Here is a 26,526-nt window from a genome sequence, read left to right as displayed (position 1 = left end):
AGGAAACGCAACTACAACACGCTCCTGTATTGCGGGTATTGCATTGACTTTCTGCAGGCGTTTTTAATTTTTTTTAATTTTTTATTTTTTTTTATTTTCGTCTTGATAAAAATCTCTGCCAAAAAGAAATCTCGTCTCGTGTAACGAGATTTAAAATTTCCCGAAAATTTCCCGAAATTTCGAGACTTGACCATCCCTACAAAGTTTTAATTACTTGAAAGAGAACAACTAAACAATTTTCCATATAAATAGTTTCATGATTTTGTTCAGTAGTGGACTGTTAAATTATTTTGTATCATAACTGAAAATATATACATTTGTGGAAAAAATAAGCTACCACAAACAACGGAAAAATACCAAATGCATTAAACAAATAACAACATGACAATTAAAAATATTGAAAACTAATAAAACAAAAGATACAGAGTTTTCAGTCGATATTTCCGCTCAAGAACTATCAAGGTTTCTTAGAAAGTATTATCATAGATAAAATGTACTCCCTTAGTAGATTTCTTATCCTTATGGAACTTCTGAAGCCACTGTAGAGTGAGACCATGTTTTGTTTACAATTTGTTTCTTGTTATTTCAGTAATTTAAAACCTCATTTAACATAATTATACGATCTAATCATAAACAACAACTCGTCCCCTAGTTATATAACCAAACATTAAAGTTCAATTCATGAGATTAACCTTAAAATAATCCAAACGAAATTTCGTCTACACTAGCGCCCAGTGTCACCGTACCATGAACTAGACAGAAAAAACGAGCTTCAAAATTTACAATGGGATGAGAAGCCTACTTGTGTTGGTTAGTCTCAGGTTACTTACCGGAGAGCCCTGGGGTGGAGTCTCCACGTCCGGGTCACAGCCAAACTCCAGCAGACATCTGACTGTGGTCTCATCGTTAGACAACACTGCCAACATCAGTGGTGTCAGCCCACTGTCACACAGCGTGTTCAACTGTAACAAACTCTGCCTGGTGAGGATACAAACTATTAAAACATTCTTGGATACAACTAAAAGATAAAATCTTTTTTGGTCAAATCTCATGAACATCTTGGTGTTAGACAAAAATCTTATAATTTTACGCAAAGGAAAGCCAAAAGGCTAGCAAGGAGATGAGTTCAGCTAGCTAAACTGAGAAAACTAGAGTCTAAGGGCTAATAAATACACAATAAAAGATTTTTTTTTCAAAAGAGGTTGGCGGCCTCTTACTTTTAACCTTTGCATTTGCCCGTCCACATAAACCAAGCGCCCGTGCGTGGAACGTTTACAGCAAAGCAAGGAGTTAGCCGGTACAGTACAAAGGTGAACTGCACTGATAAATCTTTTAGTGGCAGTGACCAGGATCCGACTCCACGACATCGCTGCCTTGGGCCCGAAGTCCGCGACGCTACCGACTGAGCCACAGGCTCACAAAACATAACTGTGACGCAAAATTCTAGGGGGGGAATAAACTAGTATTCACCTAAGTCAGGCTAGGCCTACCCTTAGAACCGGCCACAATCAAATTTCTTCCCCGGAGTGCTCAGAAGGAGCCGAGAAAAATCCAGGGGTCGATACGAAGTTGTCACAGCTTCTGACTGATCAATTTATTAAAATTTAATCAAAGGCTCAGAGCTCTAGAAGCGCTCAGGAAATCCAGCGCCCAGTTGGAGCTATATCATCCCAGCCTTCGCTAACGTGTTGTAGAGAAATTTGCCTAACTTTTAGAATGACTCTGTAGGGCCGACGAGTATTCAATCTGGGCCAATGCAGTAAAATACTCATGTTGAACTTTAAAATAAATGGTTAAGGACGTTGGTAATTGATATAATATCGAATGTAAGGTAAAACAATTCCTACAGAGTCGTCGGGGCCTAATTAATACGATTGAATGTAGAATTTATCGTGATAAAGTTTAAAATGGATTTTATACTAATATTCGTAGCTGATTGTTTAACTCAGACAACTCCCAGACTTGATTATTTCACCCGCCACAGACGGGGTTTAGAACTCAATCTACAAGTCTCTGGGTATCAAAACGTCAAATTAACTCAAATAATCCAAGTAACAATTACTCGTTAAGCGAACGAAGAAATCGTAATTTCGAAACTAATTAACTAAAATAAAATAGACGATCGCCACCGCTAGTCACTGGCAGGTGGCAGGCAGGAACTGGCGGGTCAAAACTCGAGTTAAGATATTAAATTTAGATAATTCGAAACAGAATTTTAAGAAGACGAAAAGGTATAATAAGTTAAGTTTGCGTAAGATAAAACAGAAATAACGTAAAACGTAAAAAGGAGCCTAACTAGTATGGTAGCTAACCTTCGTAATAATATCGTAGCTTGTCGTTGTTGTATTCGTAACTCCTGTGAGCTGGTCGGTGGTCAAACAGCGAATAAATCTTGTCCGGCTCAAATCCCGATTTCCTCGGCCGCGGCTTAAGCGCTCCGGTGGTGATTTTGGAAACTAGCCAACAGCTGATCGGGGATTCGGTCTAGTTATCGTCTGTCATCGTCAATCAACAAACACCAGTTTGAGGTTATGTCGTCATCGTCAGTGATAAATACGGGTAAGTCGGTCGGTTATCTTTATTATGGGAAACGAAGTGCTATTATGAATAAATATGTAGTTGTGTGGGTGTGTTTGTGTACTTCACTGTTATTAAAAGTAGGCTTACGTTCTTTGGCCCATAGCCCAAGCTATGGCCAACACATAGGCCTAGGAGTAGGCTATTGTGGATGAAAACTGGTAAGTTATGGTGTTTGTTGATTAGCAGTACGTTTTTTTACCCCCCTTAAAATTTGGTACCTCACATAACACTGGTATTTTGTCCTGATTAGGACTTCCTCTGAGAGTAGGTGGAAGAGAAAATGTCAGTTTAAATTTAACCTGGAGTGATCATAAAAGTTGGCCACTGTGGTCATGAAAAACAAGCACACCATAGCAAATTACTTTTTCAAAATCTTCAAATTCCTACTGTTATTAACGTTTATTTTATTACTTAGTTTACATCTTGAACAATCAACATCTTATTTAGAAACAACATTTTTAATCATAATATCAGAAATAAGAACCATACCTCAATAGAATTCCATCGTTTAAGTAAAACTCTAAATAGGCACATAGTTTTGTCACTTAAAATGTATAACTTTCTTGAATCCATAGTTAAATCACACACTATAACGGATTTCAAGAATAATTTTTTTTGTTGGCTGACCAATAACCCGTTTTATAGTTTAGACAATTTTTATAACAATTAAGATTCTTCAGTTGTAATATTTAAAATAAGTATTGTAATATGTCTCATTTTGTTTAGTTAGCTTAAGTATTGTATTCATTAATTGACAAAGCTATAATTTTAGCTATATCACATTGTCGATAATTTGTAAAAATTAAAAAGACAATAAAGAATATTTAATTAAAAAAAAAATTTGTATAGGCTAGTATTATGGTGTCTAGCTTTTTTTTGTTTGTTGTTTAGGGAAAACAAACATTTATTTTGGTATACATCTATATGAAGTAACAAGAACAAGTCAAATCAATTTGGATAAAATTTAAATTTAAATATATATAAAAAAAAAGCTATAGCAATGATACAATACAAGTAGAATGATTTTGTAAAATAAGACTTCAAAAATGGTATAAAACTAAACAATTTACCCTGTGGTGGTTCAGTTGCAAAATAATTTTACATGGCAAATAAATAACCAGCCTATTTAACGTCCTTAAAAATTCAACATTTGGAAATGAAAATGGGAATGAAAATGACCATAATTTGTATCCTATAGAAACCTTTGTAGCTACTTTCATAAGCCTACCTTAGTGCTGGGTAGGAGCTGAAGAGCGTGCGGCACTATGTCTCGGTTTCCAGAGCTCAACATGCGGAACGCTACGGACACTTTCAGTCTCCGTACAGAATCTGCCTCCTCGCCTGGCCTCCGACTACACACACTTTCATCACACCTGCAAACAGACAGTTATAGCATTTCATCCTAGGACGCTAGGTTCTAGCCCTAATTTATTTTACACATAACTTCACGCTAGTCCTAGAGGGTTGCAGGTTGCGGCATTATCACTTAGATTAAATCCATTGGTGATTGGCAGGATTTGAACCAGGGATCTCGGGCTTTGAAGCCTAGAACTAGACCAGCTCGATCCCATTATTGTAGTAGACACTCCATAAATGGACCAGCAATAACCCAAGAATCAAGAATCAAGAATCAAGAATTTATTACAACAAATTACAAAAAAAAAACATTTTGTATAGTTGAGGTCAATATGAAATGTCCAGTGGTTAGCATTAGGGCCTATAACATTCAATAACTAGGCTACTTTAAATAATTTAAACAACAAAGTAAGTTACACAGATTTAAGGCCTACATCAGTCAGAAACTAAAAACTAATATCAATGTCAGACATGAAAAATTCACTTAAACTATAAAAAGGGTGATTTAATAACCAGCAAAAAAGTTTACTTTTAAATAACTTAAGATCAACACAGTGTGCCTCAGCTGGCAAACGATTAAACATCTTTAACCCTATATAAGAAAAAGATTCTTGTGACTTTGTTAGCCTGACTAAAGGTAACTCTAAATTATTCCTATGTCTAGTAAAATAACTATGTGAATGTGATCTCAAGGCTACAGCATTAATATTAACTTTTATATAAACAAGACACACATAAATAAATAAATTAAAAACAGTGAGTATTTTTTCCTGAATAAACAAGGGTTTGCAATGGGCTCTGTACTTTGATGAAATGCAAGTCACCCATTTTGATGAAATGCAACATATTTGGATGAGCCAATCATATATTGTTATAATGTTAAATTAATATACAGTAGACTGTATATTTCATGAATTAACATGAAAGCTGCCAGCCCAGCTGACAGTCCTTTGGGTTAATGCTGATATAGTGCAGTAAACAAAACAAAATGATAATAAGGTAAAAAACGCTAGAATAAATGTGATTCAAGGTTGTATGTAGATATTTTATTTGTATATGGAAGAGTTATTTATGAAAAAATCTTATTCTTTTGTAATGTATTTTTTAAATGAAAATAAAGCACTGGTTTCATTCATTCACAGTAGACTCCCTCTTATCCGGACTCCTCGGGACCGAAGCCAGTCCGGATAACGGGTTTTCCGGTCAAACCGACGTCCCCAAAAACTCATTAAAACGGACTGTTTACTGTGATATTCGACTTAAATTTAGGAGAGCATTGTATTTAGACACGTGGTCACTGGTCTCAAATCTTTCCCACGAGAACAGTCGTTTCAGTACTGCCCACTTCCTGCCGATCTAGTCCGGTTAAACCAATGTGCTGATAAAAATTGTCCGGTTAAACAAATGTCATTTCCGCCGAGTTTAGTACGGTTAATCCGATGTCCGGTTAAAAGGTATCCGGATAAGAGGGAGTCTACTGTGCTGTCAAACTCAAAATACTTTTTTTTATACTTTGATTGTTGTATACAACATGCTGGTGTTAACAATATGTTTTTAAAACAGGTTGTTCTTTTAGTTTTGCTTGGTTTAAAAGTTTGCTTATTCATTAGAAATTGGGAATTGATATCAGTGTACTCTGTTGGTGGCACATTTCAATTACGGTATAAACTTACTAAAACAAGGTCAGTTAGAATTTTTTATAGAGATGGACGGGTCCCAAAATTTTGGGAAAAAAATATTCTTGATTTTTGGGACGGGATTACATTTGATTCGGGAATTTTACGGGACGGGGTTTGATCCGATCGTTGCTGATATTGCCGCGAGTGAGAGAGATGATCACAATAGTTCCGCAAACGCAGGAGGCAAAGTCATTTCGATGATCGCGCCGTGACCGCGGAGTCATACCGACAATCACAACGTGACCGCAAGTTGTTTTGATGATCGCACCGTGACTGCGAGTCATTTTGACCGCGAGTCACAAGTTTCTTTATCTGTAAATATTTACCCATTTGGTTTTTATTGTGATTTTTATTGTGTTGATTTTAGTGCCACAAATGGTAAAAATTGATTTTGTTTGTCTCTTTTGGTAACTGCAATACTCAAGACTTTCTTTTTATGCACAGAAAAAATCCCGTCCCGAACTAAAAATTCAATCCCGTCCATCCCAAATTTTTTGCAAATAAAATACTGCATCGACCACCAAAGCGACTAAGCAACATGTGGCACAGCTTTAACCACCTTGTCTGAATGTGTGATTTACTTTGGTATTGTACTTTTACTGTTGCCGTCTTACATATTACAATAATTGAGTACTTCAATGTCAAAACTCAATATTTCAAGATAATGTAAACTATTCTAAAAAACATAAAATAAAATTCAATTTCATTTGTAAAACAATTGAAACATCTGTGAATTTAAATTAACTATTAATAAAATGTCTTTTGGCAAAACTTATTGAAACCTTAGAGACATTAAGGTTTTTAATTACACATTTTAAAATTACGACACCTGGGAGTAGATCTGATGATGAAATCTGAGTTTATAGTTGATCCTTGTCTAGTCTTGAACATGAATCTTGGTATGATAAGTGTGGCACAAGCTATCTAATATATTTACCCAGGCTGTCTTATCGGACAGTCCACACCGGGCAGCAGTAGCCGCGCTGCTTGCATCACATCGTCCTGGTCTATGACAGTGGCGTGCCTGTACTCGGTGTGAGCCGTCGTAGTACGTATCCACTCCACCAGAGGCGGCAACACCACGTAGGCTCTCTCATACACCAGTTCTTGTACAGGGCCAGAGTGTTCCAACTGAACAAAGCAACGAGGCAATTAGATATCACATGTCCAGCGGAAATATCAGTCAACAGCCTATGACGTTCTTTTGGGTTTTTTTTATAACACATTATTATATTGTGGAGAGTTACTAGAACATTAGTGCGGGGAGACATATCATATTATTTTGTTTGTAAGGACTACAGTTTTTATTTATAAATTAAGTAAAAATTTTAGTGACGCCAGCTGATTGATAAACTGAGAAAACTTCAGATGAACTGAGTTCAATGTGATGTTTGATGAGTTGAAAATTCTGTAAACTGTGTTAACTGTAAATTTTGTATAACTTCAGGAAATTTTAATTTTTGAACAATCTATGGCCAAGCCAGCATTTATTACTGGTGCATTTCAGTTATATTTTCCGACTACCCACATTTTAATGACAGTTCTCAATACTTGTGCTTTTTTAACAACCAGTGGTACCAAAAATAACTGTCTTCAGGCAACGCCACATCACTATTAAACAGTGTTAGGGAAATAAGTAAAAACAAGTCATTAGCCCACTAGAGAAATGAATATTTGGATGAGATCTATATTGTTGGGGATATGACTGGAATCAAAAATCCATCTTGGTACCAAAATCTGAAACACTAACTACACCGCGGGGTATCCACACCACACACTCCCAAATTTGTTCTTCTACGCTATACATTTTCAGATAATGTACTTAATATAAATATGTCATCACATCTGTAAATATTTTGCAGCAATAAATCATTTTCTTGTCACTGACCTGGGAGCAGCGCATAAAGTAGAAGAGCGCCTGGATGGCCTGGTTAGACCACGTCATGTGTCGAGTGTTGAGAGGTAGCGAGCTGGTGGTGCGAGCGAGCAGCTCGCTCAGCTCAGTGACTGAGCCGACACATGTAGTGAGCAGTGACTGGTCCTGGGTCTGACTGCTCTGCACTGTGGAGTCAGTCATCACACTGGACACAGAGGCCCACCGGGGCAATGCCAACGTACCTGCAGTCAGGACACACTGATGTAGGTTATATTTTAAAGTCTTTTGAGTCACTAAACCTTGCTTTGGCACACAGATTTTTAAACACAGCCAGGCAAATGCGGAGGTTACTTCTGTGTTAGGTAAAATAACACAAAACTTTTTAAAATGTGGGATATTGCAATACAAATTTAACAAGAGATGAAGAATTGGTCTAGCTGTTGTCATGCTGTAAAACAAAGAACAAATTAAAATTTTTTTTTTAGTTTTGAATTGTTTAAATTATGTAAACTTAGCATAAAAAAACATTAAATGGAAAATATAAATGCTGGATCATTTTAATTAGCTACGTTCTAGATGATTAATTGTGTAAAGCCTAGCATATGAATAGTAGTTTGTAAGCAAAAATAAAACCATTTCAATCAATCAATTGATTTATTTATTGAACATTTGAACAATAATAATGAATACATGTGTAGTAGAAGTCATTATAGTTTCATATATGAACAGTCATAATTATTAGTAACGGAAGAGTTATTATGTTTTGCGGGGTGGCTGCACTGTGCACTGAGCCCTGAAGTGGGATGATTCGTCACGGCTCCTTCTTCTATGTCCACCAACGAACGTAAGTGGTTCTCTTGCTGTTTTGTCCACTTTTCTAGCGTAACGTTAGGTTACGACATTTTGGCGCAGTCGGTAATAAACCTTTTTATCATAGTTAGGGTAGTACGCGATAACAGTTGTTGTTTTAGTGCGTATTATAGTTGAGATGATTAAAAATGGCGAGTATTAGTGTTGGCAGGATTTCTGAATTTAATCCAAGTGAGGAGGACATTGTGCCCTATTTGTTGCGCCTGAAACATTTTTTCAAAGCGAACAATGTCAAGAAGGAGAACGAGGTGTCGGTTTTAATTACAGTTATTGGTCCCAGGGTTTTATCGGTCCTATCCGATTTATTATCACCGGTAGAGGTAGATTCTAAGACCTATGATGAACTTGCAGCGTTGTTGAAATTACATTATGCGCCCAAGAAGTTGGTTGTGGCGGAGCGATATGTATTCTACTCTCGTGTGCAAAAGCCGGGCGAAAGCATAGCGGAGTTTGTGGTTTCAATAAAACATTTGGCTAGTTCGTGCAAATTTGGTACCTTTTTGAAAGACGCTTTGAGGGACAAAGTGATTTCCGGCATTTCTAATGAAACTATCCGGCAGAAATTGTTGTCGGAGGAATTGGACTTTGACGAAGCTTATGCGTCAGCGCTCAGGCTGGAACAGGCCGAATCGCAGTCAAGCCTATTTGTGCAACCTCGTGGGGACATTGCGAAAATCAATGTGAAAAGTCAAAATAGGCCTAAAACTTTCGTGAATAGGAGTAGTGAAAATCAAAATTCTAGAAACTCTTGCTGGAGGTGTGGTTCTGCGGGTCATTGGCCTAGTGCGTGTGCGTTCGCCAGTTACAAGTGTCACGGTTGTCAGAGAATAGGTCATCTCAAGAAAGTGTGTAAAGCCAAGAAATCTTCTAGTTTCCATGGTAAAAAGTCGACACCTAGGATGGGGGTCCATCAAGTGGAGGAAGAGGTAGGCCTAGGCCTAGAAGTTCCAATGGCAGAGATAGGTCTGTACAACCTTAAATCAGGATCAGACAACGGCTATAAGGTAGGCCTAGTGGCTAATGATGTATATTTAGAAATGATTCTAGATACAGGCAGTGCCTTGACTATATGTCCTTCTGAGATATTTTATGAAAAATTTTCTAACCTCAAACTTAGGCCAGCAAATGTGAAACTTACTACTTATTCAGGTCATGATGTACCTGTTCTGGGACAAGTGAATGTCAATGTTAAATATAATAATCAGCAGGCGAGTTTGCCTTTGACAGTAGTTAGTTTAGAAAGTAAGAGTCAGCCGATTCTGTTGGGGCGAAACTGGTTAGGCCAGTTGAGGTTAGATTGGCAAAATGTGTTTTCATGTAAAGCCACTGTGGATCACAGTTCTGATTTGGACATTGCTAAATTGAAGAGTAAATTTAAGTCAGTTTTTCAGCCTGGAACGGGCGAAATTAAGGGTGTTAAGGCTCATATTGTCTTAAAGGAGGGGACAGTCCCTAAGTTTTGTAAGGCGAGACCAGTGCCTTTTGCGTTAAGGGAGAAAGTTGAGAGTGAGTTGGACCGCATGGTTCAAGAGGATGTTGCGTACAGAGTTACTAATTCACAGTGGAGCACTCCACTTGTGGTTGTCCCTAAGCCTAATGGTGTTAGGCTTTGTGCCGATTATAAGATTACTCTTAATCAGTGTATTGAAATGGAACATTATCCGCTTCCACAGGCTCAAGATATTTTTGCAACTCTAGGCGGTTGCTCAGTTTTTAGCTGCCTTGATCTTTCAAATGCGTATCAGCAATTGGCGGTAGCGGATGAATCGCAACATCTGTTGACCCTAGCTACCCATAAGGGTCTGTATCGTTTAAAAAGGCTACCATATGGTTTGTCTTCAGCTCCTGCAATTTTTCAGTCAGCCATCGACCAAATTTTAACAGGTCTTCCAGGAACGGTGGCGTACTTAGATGACGTCTTAGTGGCGGCTCGCTCTAAGGAAGAGGGGCTTGCCCGTCTGGCGCAGGTGCTGCAACGCCTTGATGAGTTTGGTGTTCGAGTAAACCAACAAAAGTGTAAGTTTTTGCAATCTTCAATCGAGTATTTAGGACATGTGATTACTCAAGATGGTCTCCGTCCACAAGAAAGTTTGTTAACTGCGCTGCGTAAAGCGCCTGAGCCTAGTACTAAGGAAGAGTTACGAGCCTATATTGGTCTAATAAATTATTATCATGCATTTATACCTAACCTGTCTGCTAGAATAAGCTGTTTTTATGACTTATTACATAAGGATCATCCATGGGTGTGGTCGGAGGTGTGTTCTAAGACTTTTCAGGAGAGTAAATCATGGGTGTTGGACTCAAGTTTGTTAGTTCACTATGATGTGAAAAAGCCCATAGTTCTGACGTGTGATGCGAGTCCCAGAGGGGTGGCTGCTGTTCTATCTCATCTTATCAATGGTCAGGAAAGGCCAATTGCCTTCGCATCGAAAACGCTAAGTTCCAGTGAACGGAATTATTCTCAGTTACATCGGGAGGCTCTGGCTTTGATCTTTGGAGTCAAAAAGTTTCATAAGTATATATATGGAAGACACTGTATTCTACAGACTGATCATCAGCCGTTGACGGCTATTTTTGGCTCTAAAAAGGGCGTTCCTAGTATGGCGGCAGCTAGGCTGCAGAGATGGGCCTTGATTCTATCAGCATATGATTTGGAGGTTAGGTACCGGAAGGGAGTGGATGTCCCTCACGCTGATGCGTTGTCTAGGTTACCCTTAGCAGAAGCGGAACCTATAGAGCTGGATGCTAATTTTGTTTCACATGTAGATATGTGTACAGAAGTGATGAACAATTTCTGTGTTGTCAAGGACATTGCACCTATTACTGCCTTGCATATAGGTAAAATGACGGATAAGGATCCGATTCTTTCGAAGGTCCGAGATTTTGTGATGTACGGCTGGACGAGCTCGGTTGAGCCGGAACTAGCTATTTTTCTAAGGAAGAAGGACGAGTTGTCCGTGGAACAAGGTTGTTTGCTGTGGGGTTCTCGTGTAGTGATTCCAAAGAAACTGTATTCATCTGTGCTTCAAATGTTGCATGATCAACACCCGGGAGTTACACGCATGAAGATGCTGGCGAGAAGTTATGTCTGGTGGCCAGGCATGGAGAAGTCGATTGAAGACGTGGTGGCCTCTTGTTCTGCGTGTCAGTTAACTAGGAATTCGATACCTAAAGTACCGTTGCAGCAATGGCCTACAACATCAACCCGATGGCAGAGGATACACATTGACTTTGCGGAGGATCCAGAGTCGAGACAGCAACTTTTAGTTTTGATTGACACATACTCTAAATGGATAGAGGTATTTATCATGAGTTCCATGAATTCTTCCAAGGTTATTGAGAAACTCCGTACCTTGTTTTCATCGTATGGATTGCCTGTCGAACTGGTGTCGGACAACGGAAGATCTTTTACTAGTCAAGAGTTCAAAACCTTTTTGCATAACAACAATGTGAAGTTCATATTAACTCCCCCGTATCATGCGGCTTCAAATGGATCTGCGGAGAGAAGTGTTCAGGAGGTCAAGAAAAACCTTTTGCGTCAAGTGATTGAGGAACATCAGCGTTCTCAGCGTACCACTCTTCAAATGAAATTAGATAATTTCTTGTTTGCGTACCGCAACACTCCAAATACAGTTACTGGCTTAACCCCTGCAGAAATGTTCCTGTCTTGGAAGCCTCGTACTCAGTTGGTTATGTTAAAACCCAATCTCCAGTCATCCATTGATCAAAAACACAGGGAACAAAAAGAGGCAGCTGATAGGCTTAGGGGAAGAAGCAGATTTTTCTCAGAAGGTCAGGCAGTCTATGTCAAAACTGTCCGAAATGAAAAGATATCTTGGGTTCCTGGCAAAATAATTCTAAAGAGAAGTCCGGTCACCTATCTGGTGAGTGTTATTGGTGGAAAACCCCGATTTTGTCATGCGGATCACTTGAGAGCTCGGTATGCAGAAGAGGAGGAGATTTTTGTATCACCCAAGGATCCCGTTGTATCACCCCAAGTACCCAAGAATTCACCCCCGCCGGAGGATCGACCAACTAGTCCCATGATGATGTCACCTGTACCTAGGCCTACTACCAGTCCCAGGGAGAGCCTAGGGCAAGCCCAGCCTCAGCCAACGCCTGCGTTGCCGCTAGCACAGTGCAGCCCACCACCCTCGCTGAGGAAGTCTGCACGGACTGTGCGAAAGCCTCACAGGCTGGACTTGTAAAATTATTAATGAATAATGGGAAGAAGAAGTTTTGGTTGCATTTTATTGAAAGTGAATTTATTTTATTTTGAAAGTTGAATTAATTTTGAATTTATGATATTGACTTTTTTTTATGGGGAAGACGAGTGTAGTAGAAGTCATTATAGTTTCATATATGAACAGTCATAATTATTAGTAACGGAAGAGTTATTATGTTTTGCGGGGTGGCTGCACTGTGCACTGAGCCCTGAAGTGGGATGATTCGTCACGGCTCCTTCTTCTATGTCCACCAACGAACGTAAGTGGTTCTCTTGCTGTTTTGTCCACTTTTCTAGCGTAACGTTAGGTTACGACAACATGCATATTATACAATAGGTGCAAAAACCATACAAGGCTTGTCTGCACCAACATATTATGAAAAAAAAAAATTTAGTTGAAATCAAAAGCAATGCAGATCCTCAAACAGGTTGGATTACAGAACAAACACTTTACATTTCAATAAAACTTTGAAAGTGTGGAAGTAACCTCTACTATCCAGATGGACGCTATGGAGTCTTTTTGGAAACAGATACAGTTAAGCTATGTTAGAATAAGAGTTCATTAGCTAACTGTCACAAAGGTCACATTTGTCATTTGGTCTACACAGCTTGATAAATGTGTTAAATGAATACTCGGGGATAGTTTTCAGAATCACTATTATGAGTCATCATCAATGAATATTGAGGCCTAAGGACTTGAGCTGGAATCATTCTCTGATCTATCACAATGAATCAGCAGTGCAGGTGTTGACTACTGACAAGTAGAAAACTCGAGTCAAAAGAAGAATCTAGTAAATTTTACCTAAGTAGACTAAATACTCGATTTGTCACATCACTGTACCAAAATGACTTTTTAGAAGACTAAAAACTGTCTCATTGAAGTTTCAACAATGTGAATTACAAAGATAAATAAGTTCTATCACAGAGAAGTTAGGTACAGAAACACGATTCTGGGACAACCGTGCGCTTTCAGTTCTGGTTTGTCGTGTCGGAAATATACTTTTAACGAGCAAGGAAGAGCCCGAAGGGTGAGTACTGGGCAAAAATTCCTATCACACAAAGCACAAGGTCTTCCTCCACCGTGGATGGTGGTTGAACATAGTTTTAGTAATAAAAAGGTTAAATACCTGTAGTACTGTCAGTGATCCTGGAATTTAGGTCAGCGACCCAGGTTTCGAACCTAAAGGTTCATTTTCAAGCAGGTACCAGTTAAAAAAACATAATCCTCTTCATAATTGTGGAGAGTCGTTATAACTGTTTTTAACTGGTACCTGCTTGAAAATGAACCTTTAGGTTCAAAACCTGGGTCGCTGACCTAAATTCCAGGATCACTGACAGTACTACAGGTATTTAACCTTTTTATTAGTAAATTACGTGATCCAGAGGCTAAACATGCTAAAAATAGTTTTAGTGTTAGTCCATTTAAGTGTCCCATTGAATGTTTCCTCTGTACCTTGTCTGTTTGTGACAGTGAGATTACTACTCACCAGCTGCGGTGCGGCCGGTGTTGAGGTGAGCGTAGGGTTGCAACAGTCCCCACAGGTCTCCGTTGTTGGCTATGGAGTGTTCAAACATGCTGGCTGTCAACACAGTGTCAGGCTTGGATGGTAGGCACTGCAGAATGATCTCTTCCAACAAGTTCTCCAAACCTGCAGCTAGATATACTGCTGCGTACCTAGCAAAAAATCATACATATATAATGTGTACCATGCATGTATACCAGGGGTCTGTGGGAATTCCAAAAATCAAGACGAGACGGAGCAAAAATCACTCCTTTACTAATTTCAAGGTGGAAATCAGGAAATGACAGGATAAGAGGGTAGGCTATTTGTTGTAGTGGGATAAACACCAAGACATAATGATAAATGTTGGAATTTATTTATAATCTTGTTCCTCATTGCCTTCTTGGTACTAAGTTAGAAGCAGCTGTCATGTGTTAATTATATGCCATGTGATTGCTATGTTTATTAATTTGTTGTAAATAAACATCACTTCCACTATGGACTTTAGAAACCATACTGTGTAGTCATTTTACTCCTATTATTATAAAGGAAAATCAATTATAAACAAGTGGTTATGGGCCCAGTTTCACTTTTACTGTAACATGTTCTCTGTGGCCTATTTTGAACAGTTTAATTTTTGAAGAGAAGTGTTTAAGAAATATTATAGTAAATTTCATTGGATGAACACTTATTAATTACTATGATGGGAGACAAAGTTATATACTCCACATCAGCCCCTGGAATTTCTAAGTTGAAAGGGTCAGCCAACTATGCCAGTTGGAAATTTGACATGAAGATGGCTCTAAAGTATGAGGGATTGTGGAATTGCATTGAACCACGAATGACTACTACTGAGACGACACCGCTAACTGTGGATCCAGACAAAGATGAGAGGACACTCGCCAAGATTGCCATGCACCTGGAGGCAGCTCCAAAACTACATATCAGGACGGCCACATCAGCGAAGGAGGCTTGGGACATTTTAGCAAAGCAGTATGAAGTCAAGAGCACAAACAGGAGAATATTCCTGCTGGACCAGCTTTTAGATTTGAAGTTGGAAGTATGCAACAGCATGAGTGAGTATATTTCTAAATTTCTTGACCTCAATGCTCAACTCGCTGACATAGAGAAACCCGTGGATGATGAAATGAAGGCGTGTTTACTTCTAAGAGGTTTGCCTGAGTCTTACAGGGCATTTAGGATGGCAGTCGAGAGTACAGATAAAGTAGAATATAGTAAAGTACTAGAAAAATTAAATAGCATGGCTGAAAAAGATACCACTGAGTCCTCTGTAGTATTTTCAACTTTTAAAAGCAGTACTGGGAAGCCTTTTTTATCAAAATCAAATACTAATCAAGCTAATTCTAATAAAAGCTCAAAGATGAGGAAGCCTTTTATTCCTACTTGTTACAAATGTAGAAAGGCAGGCCATATGATAAGGGATTGTCCTGAAAATAATCAAGCTAACATTAGTAATAGCTCAAAGATAGGGTCAATTTCCAAAATTGGTAAGTCAGATGGTGAAAACCAAAATAAAAATGTGAGTTGGATAACTGCTCTGACTGTAAAGGTAGAACCTGAAAGCTGGTACTTAGACTCGTGTTGTTCTGACAATCTTTCTAAAAGTAAAGAAAGTTTTCAAACGTTTAACTCGAATGAGGGAGTTGAAGAGGTCACTGTCGCTAATAATACCAAAATTTACTCTGCGGGTTCTGGGAAAGTTTCTGTCAACCTTAAAAACTTTGGTGAGAGAGTGATATCGAATGTGACGTATGTACCAGATTTGTCTACAAATTTGCTATCTGTGAGCAAAATAGCTAGTAAAGGGCAAGTTTTAGTTTTTGATGACAAAGGGTGTAATATTTACATAAAAGATGGGTTTTCAGTAAGAGGTGAAATTTGTGGAACTGGAACAAATGTAAATGGACTGTATCGGTTGGATACAGAGAGTAAATGCAACATTGATCCAAATGATGGAAATTTAGCTATGTCTACTCAAGTTGACCAGTCAGTTAGTGTAAACCTTCACAATTTATGGCACAGAAGGTTGGGTCACTTGAATCATGTTAGCATGGGTATTTTGAAAAAGGAAGTGGCTTTGGGTGTTGATTTTCCTAGTCAAAGGCCAGAACCATGCATTCCCTGTGTGGAGGGGAAACACTCCAGAGAATATTTTCCAACCACTCCAAGTAAGAGAGCTGAGGCAAAACTAGAGTTAATCCATACGAATGTCTGTGGGCCTATGAATGTTCAGTCTCTTCAAGGTAATCGCTTAATGCTAATATTTATTGATGACTTCACTAGAATGACCTTTGGTTATTTCTTGAAATCAAAGGATGAAGTAGTTGATTGTTTTCTTAAGTTTAAGACTTTAGTTGAAAATCAGACCAACCAGACTATAAAAACTATTAGGTCAGATGAAGGCGGGGAGTACATGAATGCGAGACTAGAAGGAGTGTGTAATAGATTTGGAATAAGGCATCAGGTCACTACTCGATACAGTCCTGAGCAGAATGGGGTAGCAGAGCGTGCAAATAGAACTATTATTGAAAAGGCTAGAAGCATGCTAAGTGACTCAAATTTGAGCAAGGGTTACTGGCAGTATGCTGTGGAGGCAGCTATTTATCTTAAGAACCGAAGTCCTACAAAAGCTGTTTTTGGAGTCACGCCACAGGAGAAATGGACTGGATCGAAAGTGGACCTCAGTCACCTTAGAGTTTTCGGGTGCATAGGCTATGTGCATGTGCCTAAGGAGAGAAGGACCAAATTGGACTATAAGAGTGTTCCTCACATTTTTGTAGGCTACAGCGAGGATGTCAAAGGTTACAAATTGGTCGATCCTAAGTCTCCCCATAGATTGATTTATTCTAGAGATGTCAAGTTTTTTGAAAACTTATTTTATAATGGGCGTGAAGAAAATAATGGTGATGAAACTATACAACCAGTCGAGACCATAGTAAGCATCCAGACCGCCAAACTCGATGAACCTTGCAGGAATCCTGAGGCAGAAGAGGAGAGCTTCATTCTTGATAATATCAACATTGAGCAAGATGATGACGATGTTGGAACTGGAGGATCCACTGAAGGGGATTCGGGAAATGATGAGGAAGGTATTGAAATTAATGTTGGGAGTAGGTACCCTCTAAGAGTAAGAAAACCTAAAATGTTTCCTGATTTTGTTACCTACATGGTTACCTGTGAGGATCTAGAGCCAAGTAGTTATCAAGAAGCAATAGAAGATCCGAATAAGAATTTGTGGATGCATGCTGTGGAGGAGCAAACTGATGAAGAACCTCTACATGGTTTTGTTGATGCCAGTCATAGAAACTACTTTGATGGGAAAAGTTGTACGGGATATGTTTTTAAACTGAGTGAAGGACCTGTGTCTTGGGGAAGTAAGAAACAGAGATGTATGCCTGATTCCTCAACAGAGTCAGAGTTTGTAGCAATGGTTCAGGCATGCAAGCAAGCAATGTTTCTGAAAAACTTGTTGGAAGAGCTGGGAATATTTCTTGAGCATGTAAATTTGCATTGTGACAACATGCCAGCAATGAAGATTTTGCAGAAGAGAACCGTGAATGACAAGACTAAACATATAATTCGTAAACAGTTATTTGTCAGAGACATAATCAAGAGAAAAACTAGTTGTGCTGATTTACGTTCCAACTTCCTGGATGGTAGCGGACATTTTGACAAAATCACTTGGCAAAATCAAGCATGATGGTTTCATGACCGACCTTGGTCTTACCCCAATGAAGGATCAAGATTAAGGAGGGGTGTTGGAATTTATTTATAATCTTGTTCCTCATTGCCTTCTTGGTACTAAGTTAGAAGCAGCTGTCATGTGTTAATTATATGCCATGTGATTGCTATGTTTATTAATTTGTTGTAAATAAACATCACTTCCACTATGGACTTTAGAAACCATACTGTGTAGTCATTTTACTCCTATTATTATAAAGGAAAATCAATTATAAACAAGTATAAATACAATCAAATTTGTACAACAATAATTACTTTTATTAATCTGGACAGTTTTCTTCCCAAAAATTAGAAGACAAGTCTTAAAATGAGAAAAATATAGCCTAAAGCTGATGTCCTTGACTTTAAAGTTCCTGACTGTTTTGTCCTAGGAATGAAAAGAGTTATTTCAGCCCTGCAACACAAGTAGGACTATTAAAAACAGATTTTGGGTGCAGTTTAGCAAACATTTATTGTTTATGTGTGAAAATTACAGTATTAATGATAAAAATAGCAAGAAATATATTGAATGAAGTAATTAAGATATTTAAAACTAAAACAAGTGATTCAGGCCAAATCTTATACAGCTGGAAAGTTAGTGGAAACTCTTAGCGGATACTTTGAGTCAATTATCAGTTGGGTTCTAATAGTGCCAGTTGGACATTTTAATCTCAAGAGATGTAGTATTTTGATAATATAAAAACTCCATCAACTTACTCATGCACAAATTTACCCAGCCTGACATCAATCATCCAGCGATGAAAGCGGCCGACGGAGAGTTGTAGTCCTGCACGCGCAGACTTGCTCTGGCGCAACTGATCACCTGACACAGCAAACATGGCTGCCGACCTCAGACATGCCTATAATACAAGACTAAGTTGTAACTGCCGTACAAAAGGAACTCAATCCAACATAAATTAAAGTTGAATTCACTAATAATGATTGTGTCCCTCCCTCTAATCACAACACCAACAGACAAAACTCTGGTCTGAACAAAAAAATGTTGGGAAATCCGGTGTTTTAAGTACATATAACCTGTAAAAGTGTTTCTATAGTTATAAATCACCTTTAGAAGTGTTTTACCATCAAATGTTAGCTGTACTTTTACCTACAACATCAAACTCTCTTAAAATTGAATTCACCCCACCCTTACCTAAAGAGTATAAAATATTGAGTTTGTCTTGAATTTCACGATGCTGTGCTCCTGTTTTCCACTCTATCAAAATTGCAGTAACTAAAATTTTGTTTAACAGATAAACTCGCAAAAAAGATATAGATTACACTTTAAAATAACAAATACATGCAAGAATAAGACCAGTAGAAAACAGTTACACAGTACAAATAGCTCCAAAGCATAGGAAATCATGGAATGAATTGAGGTTATTTGTTTCAATTATCTACATAGCTCTCCAAACTCTCTTAAAGCACGGATCTTAATCCCATCAACAGACGTTATTCACTCTTGAACTATCCCAGCACTAGGTGTTAAAATTGACGGAAAAGAATAAATACTTGGATTAAAATACATTTTGTTGTAGTTCCCATCATATAATAACTTGTATACCTTGATACAAGAATCGGTGAGGACGGGACACAGTATGATCCGGAGAGCACTGGCTACTTGTTGTTTGCCGCACATCCCCACACACTTGCTGAGCCGCTGGGCCTCTCGCGCGATACGGACCAATGCTCGCTGCAGCAGGTATGACAACCGCGGCACCGTTTCCATTGCTACTCGCTCCATCGCCTCCTTCACCCGGCCGTTCTGTATCACCTTCAGCACGTCGTGGTTGGACCAGGGGAGGTGCTGCAGCTCCACCAGCCTGGACATGACAGTGTCTCATTTGTTAAGATGAGGTATAATTTGTTACAACCGTGTCTTGTTTATTATAAAAGGGTTTCATTTGTTACAAGAAGGTCTCATTTGTTGCGTTTTTCTACGCCAGTGCGATTTTTACCTTTTTACGGTCCAAACCCTGATCTTTTTACTATCTAACGTCAAACTTTTTGTTAGGTGGCATCATTAATTCATAGCCCAATAAAAAAAGCCATATCTGGGTCTGGAAATGATCTCGCATGGATTTGAACCAGCGACCTTCAGATTTGAAGGCGAACACTATGTGACACTATCTTCCAAGAACATTGAAATGAGAGAGAGAATAAAATCATTTAATCAGCATACTACTCCATTCAATAACTTTGTATGTGAAAATCACATTACAAAAACATGTACCTCCATCAACCATGCTATGGTTATATTTTACATTATTTAATTATAATTTTTTTTTAATTTTATTACAATTTTTATGATTAATTTTACATTATGCAATGTTTAACTAATTGAATAATTCCCTGACAAAAAATCAATTTCAATAAAAGTCATATTGTACTATTTTTTTTTATATTCAAGTGGACTTAATAGATTACTTCATAACTTTGTTTTACCACATTTAAAAATGTTTATTTTTTTCAGACCAATTAGGCTTCAGTGACTCTACTTGATGTACCAAACTGTACACTTAAAATAAATGTGATTTTAGTGAACGTACCTGTTGTGAGAGTCGACCCAGACAAACTCGTCTGCGCTAGTGACGTTGGTGTTAATTGTCTCCAGACTGGAGTGACGCATGAGTCTTCTCACCACGGGCTCCCCACTCTCACTGCCGCTGAGACTGCTGTACGTGGAGGTGGAAGTGTGTGAACGCATTGTCAGCTGTTGTATGGCCAACTTGATGTCTTCTATGCCCGACCCACATGGCACCAGCTGTTGGCAACAGGTTGGGATTGTTAAAGGAAAAATATAATATTTTTGGTTTTATCAATAGTAGTTTACGCAACGATTGCGTTAAGTGAGTCTTTACGACACGAGTAGAAAATTTAAGGCACGAGCCTTGGCGAGTGCCTTAAAAACTTCTACGAGTGTCGTAAAGACTATTAACGCGAGTTGCGTACACTACTTTACCTACGACCGTTTTTTAATTACTATCAATCTGGATTTAATTACTAACAATCACTAATGATAACTTTTTAGAGAGGTTATGTTTTTGTGTATTGTCATTGCCACTGAAAGAGATGCAACGACTTGTTGTATAATCAGCTGATTTCCTGTAATTACGTGTTTGTTAAACTTCGTTAAATATTACATTGCTAGCAGCATTCTTACCATAAATAATATTGTATCAGGTACAATTCGGCAAATATTTCATTTATTTTTGGACTTCCACCAACTTAATTAAGAATACGCGAGTATCAACATGAACAAGTCGGATCAACAATTAAATTGGTCAACTGATCAGCTGATCAGCTGATTAGTTGACGTTCGAAGCATTACAATTTTAATTCTTTTCTCTCAATACTTGAACCTCATTGGTCCGTTACCTGTGTGGATATGAGAAAACTATGTGGATATGAAATGAAACTATGCGGATATGAAAGTAAACAGCTGTAAAGTGAAACTTTTCAATTCTAGGAACTGGACTGATATGGCTACTTTAAAAAACGGTCGTAGGTAAAATAGTTTTTGCCACACTACAGAGTAAGCAGCTGGTTTCTGTACTCTTTTCAGACCGGAAAGACATTGTTTACAGAAACGGTTCGGTAATCAATGTCGTAAATTTACTGTTTACTTTAAAAAAAGATATGCCTAATATGGATTTTGTCAGTAGTTAAGTTAGTTTGTTAAGTTGCTCTTAACGAAGCCATACAATAAATATATGACAGGTTAGGACAGGACATACAAATTGCACTTCCACATTAAATATTGCAGTGTTATGATTGTGTGCAAGTTATTTGTTGTGTTAAACTTACCAAGTATATTTCTTGTAGTTTGAGTGGCTAAAAGTATTGTACATGACCCACCCAGGAAGGGTGACCCATCCTGTGCAAGCCTCGCACGAGAACTATCATGCTTAAACTGTAAACACCCACTTCCTGGCCAAATACTACTGTATTTTATGTAAAGAAGTGTTTTTTACCCCTGAGAGAATTTTTGAGGTTAAAGATACAAAGGTACTCGGAGACATCGAAATGACTCCAATGGAGGGGAGAGATGCTCCGATGGGGGTGGTAAGGTACTCACCCCCACCTCTTGGGTACCATTCGGCGGGTACTTAACCAGGGTGTTTGGCACCGAGAAGTCAGTTGGGCCTTCGGGCCCGACCCCGCCGGATGGGCGTGCTGAGCCACCGGTGTGGGGCCTGATGGGCGTGTTGAGCCCCGGGCACCGTCGGACGGGCGTGTTGAGCCCCCGACACCCTCGCATGGGCGTGTTGAGCCCGCGAGACACCTGATGGGCGTGCTGAGCCCCGGGTACGCTGGACGGGCGTGTTGAGCCCCCGGCACCGTCGGACGGGCGTGTTGAGCCCCCGACACCCTCGCATGGGCGTGTTGAGCCCCGGCACCGTCGGACGGGCGTGTTGAGCCCCCGACACCCTCGCATGGGCGTGTTGAGCCCGCGAGTTACCTGACGGGCGTGTTGAGCCACAGGTACGCTGGACGGGCGTGTTGAGCCCCCGACACACTCGCATGGGCGTGTTGAGCCCGCGAGTCACCTGACGGGCGTGTTGAGCCACAGGTACGCTGGACGGGCGTGTTGAGCCACCGGCACCGTCGGACGGGCGTGTTGAGCCCCCGGCACCCTCGCATGGGCGTGTTGAGCCCGCGAGGTTCCTGATGGGCGTGTTGAGCCACGGGTACGGCTGGATGGGCGTGTTGAGCCACCAGCCTCGCTGGACGGGCGTGTTGAGCCACCAGCACCGTCGGATGGGCGTGCTGAGCCCCCGACACCCCCGCATGGGCGTGTTGAGCCCGCGGGTCCGTAGTCGTAGGTGGAGGGGAGGACTCATGTAGTCCCCCACCACTTTATGATAGTATATGTATAGGTATACGTCGAGTATTGACGACAGTTTACGTCGGACTGCAGACCGAGTAGATTGTCTAGAGAGAGTGCTTACTTCTGAGCAAGTGACGCCAGAATCGTCTCCCGAGGAGAGCATTAGCACATTGAACCGGCCCAGCTTGACTTCTGTGCAGGAAAGCCAGAACCGTCTCCAGTGGAGAGCAGCAGCTAGGGGACCGAGGATTCCGGGGTGAAGGTGCCAAAGGATCTAGACCGCGGACCCACACGGATATCTGTTAGGAGTGTCATAGACCACCGGGCCAGTAAGGGAATAAGCAAGACCTGATCCAACCTCTGCCCAACCCCCGAATACGAGCCCGGAGACACTGCCTGGTAGTAGGACTACGGACCCAGGATCAGAGTGTATATAATATTGTACATAGAAACAAATGTGTTAGGATAAGGATATCAGGAAATAAAACAGAAGTTTGAGATACTCAGTCTGTTCACTTATCGACCCTTACCACCCTTGAGAAGGCCTAGGGTTCTGGAGGAAACTTCCTCACAAGATTTTGGCGCCCGAACAGGGACTAAAGTGAAGACTTTAGTGGAACTTTTGGAAAAGGGTAAAGGAGACCCGGAAACTGTAAATATTGTAAATAATACTCCGTTATTGAAGAATAGAAAAATGCCGTCTGACAGTGAATCGGACAACGGAAGCATAGTCGAGGAAGAAAAGAGGAACCCGAGGACAGGTTGGATATATACCCTTAAGAAGGCGGAATTAGTCGAGGAGTTGAGGAAATTTGGACTTCAGTCTTCAGGAACAGTGAGAGCTGATCGTCGTATGTTTAGCAGTTTCATCAGAGGAGAATACAGACCTGCGTTAGCCACCCCACCACCAGGATCGTCTGGAGAGACTACAGAAATGAAATCACCAACCAAAGATGATTCCAAGATGGTGAGTCACAAATATTTAGAAAATATTAATGTGTGCAATACAGTCCGAAAGTGGAACCTTTTCTTCGATGGGGATAAGGATGTAGTTCTCTTTTTGGAACGAGTTAACGAAATGAGGGAAGCCTACAATATCGAGGAAGACGAATTGTTACCTGCTCTCCCTGAGTTACTCAAAGGAAAAGCGCTTCTCTGGTACCGGAACTACAAAACATATTGGAAAACGTGGGGTGAATTTTTAGTCCATCTAGAAAATCAATTCCTGCCAAAGCGCTATAGGGAAAAATTGGATTCCGAAATAAGAGCTCGTACACAAGGTCAAAACGAACTATTTAATGACTACGCAATCAGTGTACAGACCCTGATGCGGCGACATGGAAAGTATTCTTCTGAACAACAATTTAATCAGATTTACGAAAACATGCTCCCGGAGTATAAATTATATGGTCTCAGAGGGAATATAAAATCAATCAATGAGCTAATGGTCGCTGCAAAAGAGTATGAATCCATTAAACAATCGGCAAATAACTTCCGCCCTCCCGTGAATGCTGCACAATCCATGTATCCGGACATTGCGTATAAAGGTAGAGACGACCTCCCGAGGCCTCAACAACGTCCTGTAAGACAGAGTAATCAGTATCGTCCTCAAAATTTTGATCGGAGAAATAATAACTATGGTCAAAGGGATTCAAGGCCCAAATGTTGGAACTGCGATCAACCAGGCCACATATTTAGAGATTGCCGTCTGCCAAAGAAACCTTCCCCGTGTAGGTTCTGTGGAGCAGAAGGAAAGTCAGGAAACTGTACCTGTCCAAGAGCGGTAAACTACAGAGGGGGCCGGGAGAGAAGGGGTCCACCCAGTCCTCGACAATAAACCAAATGAGACCCGTTACGGAAAGTAAGGTCAGTGAAACGGCAGAACAAAATAATATGGATAATAGAATGTATATAGTTGTAAATATTTTAGAGAATAAGATAAACGCTCTAGTAGACACGGGGGCAAGTAAGAGTTATATCAGCCAGAAGATAGCTGATGTTCTGGAGAAAAGGGGAATTAAGGCAAAAAGCGTTGAGTCCCAATTTGCAAGAGTTGCTAATGGAACCAGAGTAGTAATTGAAAAATGTTATACTTTCCGAGTTGTTTCAAACGAACAAAAGTATTCGGCAAAAATGTATTTGTTGCCAGGACTTGTAGCAGACATTATACTAGGTATGGAAACTCTACAGGAGTGGGGAATAATTATTAACGTCCCTAAAAAGGAGTTATACTGGAACAACAAGGACGCTAGCGTCCCGGCTCTATTTCTGGATCAGGAATCCATTTATGACATTAAAAGTCTAACAACGGAAGAGGAAATGAAAGTGAAAGAGTTTTTGGATTTTGAACTTAGGAAGTTCGAAGGGATATGTGGCCCTACCCATCTTGTGGAACACAAGCTACGATTAAAACCGGGAGTACAACCGATAAAACATCGGTACCAACCTAGAAACCCAGCAATGCAGCAGGTTATCAATGAAGAGGTTGATAAGATGTTGAAAGAAGGTGTAATAGAACCATCAGTAAGCCCGTGGAGCTCGGCAGTAGTCCTTGTGAAAAAGCCCTCCGGGAAATATCGGTTTTGTGTTAATTTAAAATCGGTGAATGATGCCACGGTAAAGGATGCATATCCATTGCCACAAGTACAGGCTATCCTGGATCGGCTAAAAGAGGCTAAATACATATCGACCATAGATTTAAAAGATGGCTATTGGCAAATTCCCCTGGAAGAAAAGAGCCGACCACTGACAGCTTTTACGGCCCCGTCGAGAGGACTTTACCAATTTAAGGTAATGCCATTTGGATTGCATTCGGCACCCGCTACTTTCCAACGACTATTGGATACAGTCTTAGGCCCGGACCTCGAGCAAATTGCCTTCGCCTACTTAGACGACATAATAGTGCTGGGCAAAACACTGTCGGAACATCTTCAGAATTTGTCAAAAATATTCAACAGACTAAGAGACGCAAAGCTACAGTTAAACCTCGACAAATGTAAATTTTGCCAAACAGAATTAAGATATCTTGGCCATATGGTTAACGCCGAGGGAATTGCAACTGACCCGGATAAAATCGAAGCAGTGGTACGCTATCCAGCACCTCGGACGGTCAGAGAGCTTCGCAGCTTCTTAGGGATGGCAGGATGGTATAAGCGATTCATCCCCGAATATTCTAAAGTAACAGCACCGATGAATAAACTTCTGAGGAAAACGGTTAAGTGGAATTGGACCGAGAAGGAAAATCTAGCCTTCGAAAAAGTTAAATCACTACTAACCCAGGCACCAATTTTAGCCTGTCCGGATTTTTCGGAACAATTCTACATACAGACAGATGCATCGGACTTAGGCTTAGGAGCTACCTTGTTCCAAAAGTTAGACGGACAAGAAAGAGTAATAGCATTTTTGAGTAGAAGCTTGCATGACAACGAGAAACGGTATTCGACCACAGAGAAAGAATGTTTAGCCGTTCTACACGCATTCAGAAAATTTCGTCCATATATTGAAGGATACCACGTTATCGTCTACACCGACCATCAAGCATTAAAATGGCTCAGCACTCTACAAAGTCCCTCAGGGCGGCTTGCCCGATGGTACTCAGAACTGCAACAATACGACTTCCGGATAGAGTATCGAAAAGGGGCGATGAACAAAGTCGCGGACGCTCTTTCAAGAATGTATCAGACTACAGAAACAGCCGAGAGCCTAATGGTATGTGACACTGAGTCCACACCTTTACCCGAGCCCACATATAGTAAAAAGACTCAATGGTACGATAAAATGGTTACGAGGGTCAAGTCTCAACCTGGAAAATATACCACATTTAAAATAGTCGATGATAGTTTGTATAAACACATATGGAACAATGT

The 26,526-nt window shown here is 40.0% G+C and overlaps 1 protein-coding gene across 1 annotated transcript in view; it reads right to left on the bottom strand.

Annotated features, from left to right (window-relative positions):
• Positions 1–26,526, bottom strand: part of LOC128990300 (ankyrin repeat and BTB/POZ domain-containing protein 2) — a 119,783-nt gene that overhangs the window by 28,580 nt on the left and 64,677 nt on the right. Inside the window, exons 7-14 of the mRNA XM_054412629.1 lie at positions 20,379–20,593; positions 19,394–19,652; positions 18,547–18,689; positions 14,074–14,261; positions 7,504–7,733; positions 6,553–6,746; positions 3,809–3,953; positions 831–962 (exon numbers count right to left, since the gene is read on the bottom strand). Of these exons, the coding sequence (XP_054268604.1) occupies positions 831–962; positions 3,809–3,953; positions 6,553–6,746; positions 7,504–7,733; positions 14,074–14,261; positions 18,547–18,689; positions 19,394–19,652; positions 20,379–20,593 (1,506 nt within the window). The remainder of the gene's footprint in view (positions 1–830; positions 963–3,808; positions 3,954–6,552; positions 6,747–7,503; positions 7,734–14,073; positions 14,262–18,546; positions 18,690–19,393; positions 19,653–20,378; positions 20,594–26,526) is intronic.

Source organism: Macrosteles quadrilineatus, unplaced genomic scaffold (genome assembly GCF_028750875.1).
Source record: "Macrosteles quadrilineatus isolate MER2022 unplaced genomic scaffold, UCM_ALF_1.0 Scaffold_3__2_contigs__length_128488019, whole genome shotgun sequence".
Lineage (NCBI taxonomy): Eukaryota > Metazoa > Arthropoda > Insecta > Hemiptera > Cicadellidae > Macrosteles > Macrosteles quadrilineatus.
The sequence above is the reverse complement of the archived record's forward strand: the minus strand, read 5'-3'. Positions and strand labels throughout refer to the sequence as shown.